This window comes from Heterocephalus glaber, unplaced genomic scaffold (assembly GCF_053883595.1).
Source record: "Heterocephalus glaber isolate CG9 unplaced genomic scaffold, H.glaber_assembly_v1.0 deba00001553, whole genome shotgun sequence".
Classification (NCBI taxonomy): Eukaryota; Metazoa; Chordata; class Mammalia; order Rodentia; family Bathyergidae; genus Heterocephalus; species Heterocephalus glaber.
Genome location: NW_028258344.1, coordinates 28,449,549 through 28,462,164, shown reverse-complemented (window position 1 = coordinate 28,462,164; position 12,616 = coordinate 28,449,549). Strand labels below are relative to the sequence as shown.

The following is a 12,616-nucleotide window of genomic DNA, read 5'->3' as shown; positions in this document are numbered from 1 at the left end:
ATGACTCTCTCTATGAACTGATTTGTAAGGTAGGAAAGGGCAAGGAGCTTGGCTCCAAGAGCACCGTGCAATTTATTGAAATTATGCTGACCTTTGTCCCCAAATATATTTCTCTGCTTGGATAAACAGATTTACTCTTCTTAGGAACAGAACTTTTCCCTTACATAGTAGACACTTATTAGCACACTAGCTTTGAAAAGAGATCATCCAGAACCAGAAGCACAATAAAGAAAATGATTCTCTGATCAGAAAGGAGATCTCAGAGGGAAGAAAATAAACAAAAATCCAACCAAACACAAAGGAAGTAAAATCAGTTTGAAGAAAATAACTGTGAGAGACAAATCAATATGATGCCCTACCTCTAAGAACATTTAAAGTAATCAAAGCCTCCTCTGACTGTAGAAAAAAGCACACTAGATTTGAATGAAATTGCTCTAGCAGGAGAACACGTTTTTGTTGACTATAGCTCTGATAGGAAATATCAGGGTGTATTTAATTTTTCTGACCATTTGCCAGCTGTTCAAATTAAGAATAGAGGTAATTGTAGTGTTAGTTTTGCAAATGTTTCTTACCAAAAGGAATATCAATAAATTTACTTTTGCTAAAAAGCAAAAAAATGATATTCATTAAAGCAATGCATTTCTGTTAATGAAAAGAATGAAACTGCAAGACAGTTGACTCATTTATAGAAATAGGTCATTTATAAATTTAAAAGTTTTATATTATTTGCACTACAAACTCATATACAACAGATTTTTACCTGACAGCATATTTGAGAAGCATCAGATCAGAGAAAAAGAATCCTGCTTTACATTTACTCATTTATTTAAAAAATTATATGACAGTGAACAAGATGTGTAATTGCGTTATCCACTATAAAGAAAATAGCATTATTGACTTAGAATTATGATTGTTACACATTTTATTGATGCCAATATATGAATTCAAGTCTTGTAATTGATTTAAAGCAGTCAATAAAAGTAACTCAATATGAAAGTCAAAACTGAAAAGGGGCCAGGGATTTACCTCAGTGGTTTTGCCGCCTGCTGTGCAAGCGCAAGGACCCGAGTTTGATCCCTGGTACCAAACAAACAAACAACAACAACAACAACAACAAAACCCTGAAAAAACTAGAGCAGAAAGAAAATAATTTTAAAATTCTCTAAGAGGTTATTTCATAGAAGGACATTTCGCTTGCACATCTGAAAATGTGATAATCTCTTTCTGGAAAACAACATGAGATATAACACAAGTTAAGATAGAAGGGTTTTCAAATAATCAAAAACATTCAAAACTATTACACTATCAGGAGATATTTAAAACAAATTTAAAAGAGAACTCTTTAATACTAGAAATATCTTTTACATTTGAGAGCTAAAGTGACCAAATATAATTCAGAAACCTACTAGGGGAAAAACTGGGAGAAGTCTGGCAAGGAAAAGTGGTGAAATGAGACAGAGTTCAAGAGAGGAGCCATCCTCTGTGAATAAGCAAAGTGCATTAGGGCCCAAGATCTGCTAGCAAAGAGCAGGTCACGGGTGTCAACACATTATAGTTCACTTCAAAGAGTGCAGGCAGGCTGAGGCTGAAAAGGGTTATGAATATCTTCCATACCACCAGGGACTTGAAAATCAAAAGGGTCAAGGAAAACTGCCCCTCATTTCAATCACAAAACAAGCTCTACATTAGTTATTTATAAGTTGAATTTACAGAGCTCTTTAAGTCAGTGAACCAAAATATGATGCCATTTTGCTTGAGCCATGATACCCAAAACTATTGAGGGAAAAGAAAATACCACAATTGACTCATCTCTCTCAGTCTAGAAGTTGTGTCTTCAGATGAAAGGTAAGCTCTCTGGAGACTGTTTCCCTATGCCTTGCATATCCAACTTAAGAGGTTATTAAATATACTAATTTATAAACTGAGTGAAGAAAATCTCTAAAGCACAATCAAAAATATTTATAGAATGCTAGAATGGAAATGCAGACCAAATAAAGCCACCGTATTTATTGTTATTTCAATTAGAATGCACTTCCATAACATATTATAAGAGACTGAAATGTTTGTCATTTCCGCTGCATTCCCCAGCCAGGGATTTCTGTCAATATTTCTATTGCATTCCCCATGAGATTCCAAAGTCTCCTGAGATAGTTTAACTTGGTCTTAGGTTGGAAAAGAGATCCACATGGGTGCATTGTATTTGTGATAATACTTCTTGGGTGACATACATTTTAGTGACATACATTTTAGTATATGTTGTGCCCTTTGGTGCAAATTCTTACAGACAGCAGCCCTTGTCCTCTGAATATTTTGGCAAGTTGCTTTAATAGGAGATGACTTTTCTCACTAAAGAATCAGTTAATATTTTATCAGTTTTGTTTGCTTCTCTGACAGGAGGGTAGGCAGCATCAGAACGTTAAGTATTTTAATATGGGATGTAATTCACACATGCACAAAAATAAACTAAGGAAAACTATGAGAACTTCATATAAGAACATATCTTCTTAACTTTAGCAGGTATCTTCCTTGTTTCAACTTTTGTTTGATTTAAATAGTGTCTGAGATATACAATTTTATTATTTACTAAAAGCTAAAAACTGATATTAATTTTAATATTAATTTACTTGATAAAAGACAACATTGCTAAGAAGAATAAGGATATTAAATTTCATACAGAATCCTCAAAATTAGGGATGTTTTGGTATATATCTTGGTGCATTCCTGTAATCCCAGTATTTGGGGGCTGAGACAGGAGAATCAAAAGTTCAAGCCGGGGATTTAGTTCAGTGGTTCTGCTGCCTGCCTCACAAATGCAAGGACCCGAGTTCGATCCCAGGTACCAAAAAAAAAGGTCAATGCCAGCCTGGGCTACATAGTGAGTTTAAAGCCAGCTTTGACCGTAAAGTGAGACTGTCTCAAAAAGCAAAAATACGTTTTTTGGAAAAGGCAATTTGCTGGCATATTAACATAGAAAATCAGTACAATTTTGAGTGCTTTTTAAATTAAAGAGTTTGCTATTACTAAACTTTAACAATAAAAGTGTTTTGGAAGAAATATATGAAAACAACTCAATCTTATACCCTGAAACAGCTATTATCATCCTCTAATCTTTCTGTATGAATCCATATTTTTTCACATTATTGAAAGACATATTCCTACATTCTGGCTAGTTCCTTTTGGTTTATATTAAAAATAGGGTTGAAATTTATATCTTTTGACTTCAAATAATTTACTTTGTGAACTGTACAAGGCTGTTATTTCCAACTTCAACTTTTTTTTTTTTTTTGATATTGGGGATTGAATCCTAGTGCACTCTACTATTGAGATATATCTCCAGCCTGTTTTTTTTTCCAGCCTTTTAAGAAGAACACCATTCTACTAGATGATAATTTAAATTTGTGTAATGAAATAGACATTGTTTCTTCTGATATGTTTTTTACTGTCATGAATATATACTGTGCTCTATATAGTTAATGATCTGAAAAAAATTGGAAGTTATAGATTTTTCCATCAATTGCAATAAAACTATTACTAGTTTTTCCCTGGTTAACTAATACAAGGTCAAATCATTTGCAGGATTGAATAGTGTGCAATTAATCATTTAAAATGTATATAGGTTTTCTATATGATAAAACACCTCTGGTATTTTCTTTTCTATGTTAAAACAGTTTACTTATCACTGGAGATTATAAAATGTTTAGTGCTCTTTCTGGTACTACTGAAAGAAAGGATGGATTTAAATTGCTAACATTTCAAAAACTGAAAATATTCTCTGGGAGTATCCGATGTATTTGAGGTCTATATATATCCTTTGACTTAGACACATATATAAGTATTTATGCATTTTAGTAACATGCAATGTTCTCTATTTAGTCATACTTCAATCTTTCAGAGAAAATACCATTGAAAGCTATAAGTTATTGGACAGTGTTTTATACAATAAAGAAAAATAAACATTGAGAATAATCACTGAAATACACCTTTTAGTAATACTTCATGATCCCTGAAACTATGGATGGACACAAGAAATCATACGATGGAACTTGGTGTAGAGAGGTTTTCTATGTTAAAACAATGGAAATGTTGAAAACCTTCAATTACATCAAAATCCTCAAAGCTAGCAGAAGTAGGATAACAATACTATGTGGTAGCAAGTCAATTATTAGGTTATTGTTTCTCAGCTCATCCTTATCCACAGCTGGGGTGGAATTCTGCAGACTACATTTCTGCTGGGTGGGGAGCCAGCTTCCTGCTCTGCTCAGCCAATAAAACACCTGAGAAGAAAATTGCAAGAGTGGAGCAGGAAAAGGGACTTGTTTCAGCTTTCTGCTCTTCTCAGCATTATCCAACCTCATTTCTAGCAACAGTAGAATCTAGTTGAAGTAATTTTGTGACACTTGTAGACATCAAGACATCTGCAAGAGCAGCCTGTGCTCCTCCTTGGAGGTCTGGGTGCCATCTCCACTCAGGTACAGCAGCATCAACTGAGCACTGCCTCTTATTGAAAATTTTAGCTCTGCAAAGCCCTCTTTCTATAGTATTTTCTATAGTACCAAATCTCTATGTTTTTCAGGCTGCTGTGGAGCTCCCAAGCTCAAGATATCCTCCTGCCTTACTGTGTCCACTAACTGGGACAGCAGGTCACACATCTGGCCTTGCAGTACAATTTGGTAACCCCAACCTTCTCCACTGTTTCCCCAGCCCTTGAGGTGTTAACTGCTTCTTTCAGTAGCTAACTCCACAATAAGGTGTTTTCTTTTTGCCCTTTTCAGTTTCTTAATAACTAGTCAGTAGGTTTTATATGCAATTATGCTTACTAAACATAACTCATGTGATTTCTCTTTTCCTGATATAAACAGAGCAGCATGGGGTTAATGGAAATAGCTGAGTCCTCTCTCTGCCGTATGTTCAGCTGCAGCAGGGATGAGTAGGTTATGGGAAAACAATAAGAACAGGATAATCCAGAAGTGTCCTGGGGAACAAGTAGGGAAAGACTTTTGGCCAATCCGCTTATTTCTCAGCCATATGGACATTGCTATATGAATACCGGTATAAGAAGCATATTTATCACACTGTTAATAGCTGCTGCTAATTGTTACTGGTAACTGACAACGATTAAGCACTAAAAATACATCAGGCATAATGCTGATCATTACACATATGTTACCACATTTAATTCCCAGCACAATTTTATGAGTTAGAAATCAATTTTATACTCACCTAACAGATGAGATAACAGGTTTTGTAATATATAATTTTCCCAACTTTGCACTGCTATTAAACAGGATTTTTAAAAACTTAAACATAGGTATAACTCAAGTGTAATTTAGGAAGAATTACTGTGGAGGAAGCTGTTTTGTGACTCTGTAGGCTATTTATCTTGTCCAGCCTCTCCATTCGGCTTTCCTTTCATGGGATTCTATGTTTACAGGGAGCCCTTGAGTATATCCACTAGCGGCAGATGCTTATGTCTTTCTTAGCCAAGTGCAAACAATGAAAAATAAACTAGTGAGAGCACAGACTGTTCAGATAGTCTGTTAGCAACACAACCATACTGATCTATTGCACATTTAGAAGTCAAACAGATTGTATATTAGACAAACAAATGATTTTGAAAATTGTTCAGAGTCAGACTTTTTATGCGTAATGTAGTCATCTGAAATCTTCAGTCTTTGTAGTTATTTGATTAAGATCCTTGCACATTAGAAAGTAAGGCCTCTCCTCTCCTTCTCTTTCTCTCCCCCCCCCTTACTTTATTGAGATGTCATTTATGAACAGTAAAATGCACATCTTAGTATCTCTTTTAAAGATAAGAAAACTGAAAACTTGAGTTGCCTAAAGTTTCAAGGACTTGTTATCAAAACTTGAGTCTCTTTCCTTCTAGAGTAAAACTTCTTTTCAGGTAGAAATTCTTTAAATGTGTAAGGAAGTCACATGATAGAAAATAGTTGAGAGAAGATACTAAAACAATGTCATATTGACAGACTACAAGACGATCTATATCAATCAAAAACATTATTCATAGTAATTAGGACAACATTCTACATCCTGAGAAGAAGAGCTATAGTTAAAAATGTCTCTAAAATTACCAAAAACTAAAATTTTCAAAAAGTACAAGGACTATCTCCATGCTATTTTTTCTTAATAGTAAATGGGATTATTTTAATGTTGCCAGATGTTCAAATCACATTAAGAACAAGTTATTATAACTATTGAGATATTTAAAATAAAGTCTTATATTTCAAGAAATTAGAAAATGATCAGAGAAAATCATTCTTGAATGTTAATTTTGGCCTATAGGACTAAGTAGTGAAGTAAATTGCATAACTCAATAGTTTGGACATATTAATAACAGATATGGTTGTTAGTCTGACTCCCATGCAGGCAAGACTGTGTCCTTTTATTTTATACCATGAACCTACTTTGCTTCTTGGTTTTGTATATGCACACAGTGGGTTATTGAATCACAATGAATGCTCAGGTTACAACAGTAGTTCAGTCTCTAATTAGGCTGGGTGATCCTGGGAAAAATGATCATGTCTTTAAATTTAAGGGGATGAATTAATAACACAAATTTAACATACACTGTGAGCAAGGCTTACTGATAGTCCTCAAAGACAATAAAGATTGGCAAGTTTACACTTGTGGTCAACATGGAGGAAGGTAGAAGGATATAAATAAATACTGTCACTGGAGAAAGAAAGCATACAAATCAGAAGTTCTCTGAGGGAAAAGTGCTGAGAGAGGGACCCTAACTGAGCACGGGAGTAGTCTTCATCTGAGACCTGAAGGAAAAAGTGACAGAGGTGGGGGAAGAAAGTCTGAGGAGATGGAACAGAGCAGAGAAAGGAATTGAGGAAGGAAGGAACCTGATGTTTTTGTGGAACTGAGCAAGGAACAGGGCAGCTGCAGCAGACAGAAGAAAACCCTTTTAAGGGGCCACAGGATTTCGTCCCTTTTTAAAATATCTACTGAAAACTTTTTTTTCTTCAGATTTTCATTTCTATGCCTTGGAATTTTTTGTTTTAATAGTACTTTTAATTGAAAAATTTAAAAATATTTACCTCCTTTTCCCCCCTAATGATCTACTTATCCATATTTGGTCCTCTAGTTGGACACCCTGGATATGTATACACTTTAATTGTCAGCCTTTACTTAAACTATCCCACTTCTCGAACAACCAAAATCAAATTTGAATTATTATAAAATATAAGCTGTGAGTAATTTCATAAAGTCCACACTTGCCACTGGCTTTTTCATCCACAAATGACTTTGTATATAACAAATGTGTTTCATGATCGGTGAGCAAGGGCATCACTCTTTCAGAGCCTATTCAAGATGGGTAGCTGTTTACCCATTGTTCAGTTAACAGACAGCAGTGAGGCATTTGTAATGTTTCCTTATCATCCCAACATAAACTCATGTAACATTTTTTTCAAAAATGGATAATCAAGAGAGAGAACTGATCAATAAAGATGAAGTGCAGCAAGGAACTGAAGAGTGATAATGCTGCAAGTGAACTTCAAATTAAAAGTAAATGGAATTATCAGAAAAACTTGATAAAAAAAACCTTGAACATTGACATGTTGACACTTCCATTTGAGAGACTCTAGATACAGAGCTAAAGAAAATTAATAAAGGTAAACTTATTTACATACATGGAGAAAGTGGACATAATATACTGAAAGGGATGTAGAAATCAAGAGGAAGTGATACTGACAAAGAAATATACATTGAAGGAACTCGTGCACCAAGTTCACAGCATGGATAAAATGTTCATTTTGATTTAACCTTAGAAAGGAGTATGACAATTTACCAAACCATAAAATGGACACTTGTTCCATATCCTGTTATACAATGAAAAGCAGGCATTCATGGTTCGAACTAATTTTGATAAGTTATTATACAAACAAATAAAACACATTAATTCTCAATATCTGTATTGTTTTAACTTATAATGTGATAAAAATATTAGCTTTACTGCATGTATTTCTGTATTTATAGGCAGAGATTAAAAGTATTTTAAAGGTTCTGCCAAAATTTTTAAAGGTCATGGGAAAAGCTTATTTTTTTCAATTATTAACATTTTGTATCATTTCAGCTTGTATGGTTGTTTTTATGGTCCCACAATATGGCCTATAAATATTACTCAATCTAACCAATAAGACATTTTCAATGTGTCTTGAAAGCGGATAAATTTGAGAAGGAGTTATTTGCAGAGTTAACAGAACTCTCAATCTTGAGAATTCTAAGTCAATAACAGACATGGAAAATAAGACATTTTTAGAATATTATCCAAATATTAGAAGAGAAATTTTAGACTTAAGAACATCTAAAGTCCTAAAATTTCAAGATCAATTGTACTTCAGTAAGTATAATGAGAACAGGAAAATCTGTCTATGTTATGTTTTAACTATAAAAATATTATTTTTAAAACAAAACAAGAGCACCTGTATGTGAAGTGCAGAAAGTAGTCAAATTTTAAATCTTAGAGAAATAAGGATGAAAAATCTACATACCGATTGTAGAAATCATCTCTGTAGTAATCATAGTCAAAGACATAACCACTGAGAAGGGAAATGAAAAAATTAGTTGGTATTTGTGTCAACTACATTAATTTTTCTATTAATTTATGATGTCATAGCAATAAATTTACTTTTTATATACTTCTTTTCAATGTAATTATCCAAAAATGGCTTTATAAGATAATACTCAGCTTGATAGAATACCACATAAAATTATTATTACATGTTGATAATGAGGAGACTGATAATGGTACGTGAGCTTTGGAATAGATGATGAGAGCAAGTAGCAAAGTAAATACATTTTAATACTTGTGATTAAATATGAACAAAGCCCTTTTTTCCCCTAGACAAGATATGATGACATAGTCGGCCATTCTTTCTAAGGGAAAAAGTTCTTCCTTTCTTACAAAGGATGTACACTGAGGCTAAATGATGAATAAAAAGTATTAAAATAAATTTAAAATAACTGTAAAGGCTTAGCATTCTGTTTGTTTATTATAAGAATGGTAAACATAAATGCAAAAATTCAGCATTATTTTTCCATTCTAAACTTGTAAATTCAATATTTTAAATAAAGAAAAATCTTTAAAAACTTAGCTGAATTTTATCATCAATAACGTAATATTTTAGGGTATTTAAACAGGAATCTATAAATGTATTTGAATGGTAACATTATTATGACTCAACTCCCTGAAGTAATATATAATAAAAACTGCCTATATCCACTTGCATATTATTCGAGTTTATGAAGCACTTTACACACATTTTATCCTTAGTCACCAAAACAATTATTGCATAATGTAACTGTGAGAAACATGTGAAAAGACTTCAGTGGCTTTCTCAAACTTTTGTCACTGGTAAGGGACAGAGCTGAGATTAGAGAAAATGTCTTCTGAATCCTCATCTGGAGCTGTTTTCACCCCACTTGCCTTCCTTCCCAACCTGGAAAAAATCTAAATCTTACCACTAACAGAGTGTCTGTACTTAGGAGTGATAAATATGTTTAATATTTATGTATTCATTTTTTTATTGTGGTAAAATACATAGATCATCAAGTTTGTAACTGTTTTAAAGTATAGATTGCAGTAATGTTAAACGCATTCTTGTGTTGTATAACTATTAGAACTATCTATTTCAAGAATTCTTCCATTATCTGAAACAGAATCTTTGTACGCATTAAATAATAACTCCTCTATCCCACTTCCCACCAGGTTCGGTAGCTCTGTTCTCCTTTGTCTCTAAGAATTCATCTATGATAAATACTTCACAAGTCATGTAATCATTACTATAAATCATAGTCATATATCATGCAATATCTGTTCTTTTTTGGCTGGCTTTTTGCATTAAGACTGATATTTTCAAGCTTTATCCAGGTTGTAACATATATTAGAATTTCATTCTGATTTAAAGTTGAGAGACCATTTTCTTGATTATTTGCTTCTCAATATAGTACATTGGGCCTATTACTAGTATTTTTGACTATTGTGGTAAAGGATGCTCTGAACATTGATGTGAAAGTATCTAAGTCATTTTATTTGTGTGTATACCGAAAGTGGAATTTCTGGGGCATACAATAATTCTATGTTTAAGTTTCTGAAGAAGCACTGCATGAGAGAGGACAAATTTTATATTTCTGAAACAATTTACCAGTCCTATATTTGTAACTATTCTTGTGCTACGTAAACTGAAAGATCTGTATTAGGAGGGATTGTTGTTCTTGGTTTGAAGGATAAATGAATTTATATTTCCTCAGAGCCATTACACACAGAGGGAAGCGACCTATGTAGCATACCTAATCTATGAAAGTTAGTTCTGTCTCCAGCACCCTCTAATGGAATGCATGATATTTAAATCCAAGTACTGAAATGTAAAGTGGGCACCTGCTCCATGTGAGTGGATGGAAGACAGTATAATCTGGCCAGAGCAATGTTATGTCCGCCTATGCAAACCAAGGAGGACAATGAGACCATTGCCTGAAAAATAATAACAAATATATGCACTTTGGTCTGACAGTCACAGATTGTTAATGTTGTAATGAATTAGGGGTTAACCTACATTGCTGGTGTAGACATAATTATAATGTTGAGCTAAGGGAGTTTAAAGAAAACCTGTTGATTACCACCAAACCCTAAGATACAAATGTCCCCTCATAACTCTCTTGATCCAAGGGGTGCTTTTTTTCAGATTCATTTATTTCTGCTGATAACGAGGTATATAACGGATGATCAAAATGCAGTGAATGTTGAAATATAAATTTGAAATAGGAAAAGGTCCAAAGGTGGAGGGGTGGCGGGAGGGGAAGGGGAAAGGGAAGAAAGGAAAGGAAAAATTATGTGAAAGAAAAAAAAATGGAAACAAAGTCTACGTAAATAGGGAAGAGTGGAGGGGGTGAAGGGCGCATAGGGGAAAAAATAAGAACTAAGATACATCATGTTCAGGTATAGGCACCCAGTGATAAATGTAAACGTATTGTATACCTAAAATGTACCAATTAATATATAAATAAAAAAATTATTACAGTGAAAGACACATTGCCATTTATCACCTTCAAAATACTTCCCCTTATTTGGAACACACTTATCCCATTGTTGTTGCCACTTTCTCAAGCAGTTCTGTAAGTCTTCTTTCATGTCTTTATGAGATGTGATTAAAACAAATGTGGTGAATACTGTTGCTGAGTGACATCTCAGTGAAAGAGAGGCTTGGTAAAAACATTACAGTGTATCCTCATTCACCTTATTCACTGGATCAGCCACCGTGAAACTTCTAGCTTGTGGAAGACCAAATTACCATGAAAGGTAAACTTTTTGAATCAATTCAGGACATCAAAGAAGGCAACACAGAGAAACTAAAGATATCCACATGGGAAGAATTTCCAGAACTGCTTCAGAAAGAGGCAAGAACAATGTAATAAGTATGTTTGAAACCAGAAAAGATATTTTGGAGGGAATTAATGGCAATATGTCTTTTGCTATGATAAACTTTTAAAAAAATTTAAACACACACTACCCTGTATTTTTTGATCACATCCCATATAGTAATACTTGCCAAACATTTTTGCTGGGAAGGCTTCAGTTTAAAGTTAAGTCATTCTATCTATAAAGAACTGAAAAAAATCAGACTCCCCAAATTCAAGGACCCAGTTCAAAAATAGGCATCTGAAGTGAACAGACATTTCTCAGACAAAGAAGTAAAAGCAGCAAATAAATATATGAAAAAATGTTCAACATCACTGGTCATTCGAGAGATGCAGATGAAAACAACACTGAGATTCTACCTCACCCCAGAAAGAATGGCTGCTATCAAGATGTCAACCAATAACAAACGCTGGTGGGGATGTGGAGAGAAAGGAATCCTTCTCCATCGATGGTGGGAGTGCAGACTGGTGCAACCACTGTGGAAATCAGTATGGAGATATCTCAAAGAACTAGGACTAGAGGTCCCATTTGACCCAGCTATTCCCCTGCTGGGTATCTTCCCAAAAGAATTAAAAGAATCATACCACAATGATATATGTGCACCCATGTTTATAGCAGTGCAGTTTGTAATAGCAAAAGCTTGGAAACAGCCCAATTGCCCATCAACTAGAAACTGGATAAGGAAGATGTGGTGGGTTTTTTTTTTTTTATAAAATGGAGTACTACTCAGCCATAAAGAAAAAGAAACTAGAGACATTTATAACTAAATGGATGCATATTGAGGCCATACTCTTAAGTGAAATAAATAGGACACACATGTTAAAATATAGAATAGTTTCTCTAGTGTGAGAAACTGAAAGTATAAATAAGGGTTAAAATGATTAAAACGAATAATTGATAATTTGAAATAGGAAACGAAAGGTCCAAAGGGGTAGGGGAAATGGGAGGGGAAGGAGAAAGGAAAGAAGGAAAAGGAAAAATTATGAGAAAAGGAAAAACAGCTTGTTTGTTTTCCAGAAAACAAAGTGTTTGTAAATAGGGAAGGGCAGAGCGGGGGAAGGAAGCACAGGGAATGGGGAAAAAATAAGAACCAAGATACATCATGTACAGGTACAAGCACCCAATGGTAAGTGTAAATGTATTGTATACCTAAAAATGTACCAATAAAAGAAT

General features: G+C 33.9%; 1 protein-coding gene across 18 annotated transcripts in view; it reads right to left on the bottom strand.

Moving 5' to 3' along the window:
* Ralyl (RALY RNA binding protein like) overlaps positions 1-12,616 on the bottom strand; it is a 733,271-nt gene that overhangs the window by 73,495 nt on the left and 647,160 nt on the right. For all 18 annotated transcript variants that reach the window (XM_013071205.3, XM_087190540.1, XM_087190535.1 and 15 more), the window contains one exon: positions 8,520-8,567. In XM_013071205.3, the coding sequence (XP_012926659.1) occupies positions 8,520-8,567 (48 nt within the window). The remainder of the gene's footprint in view (positions 1-8,519; positions 8,568-12,616) is intronic.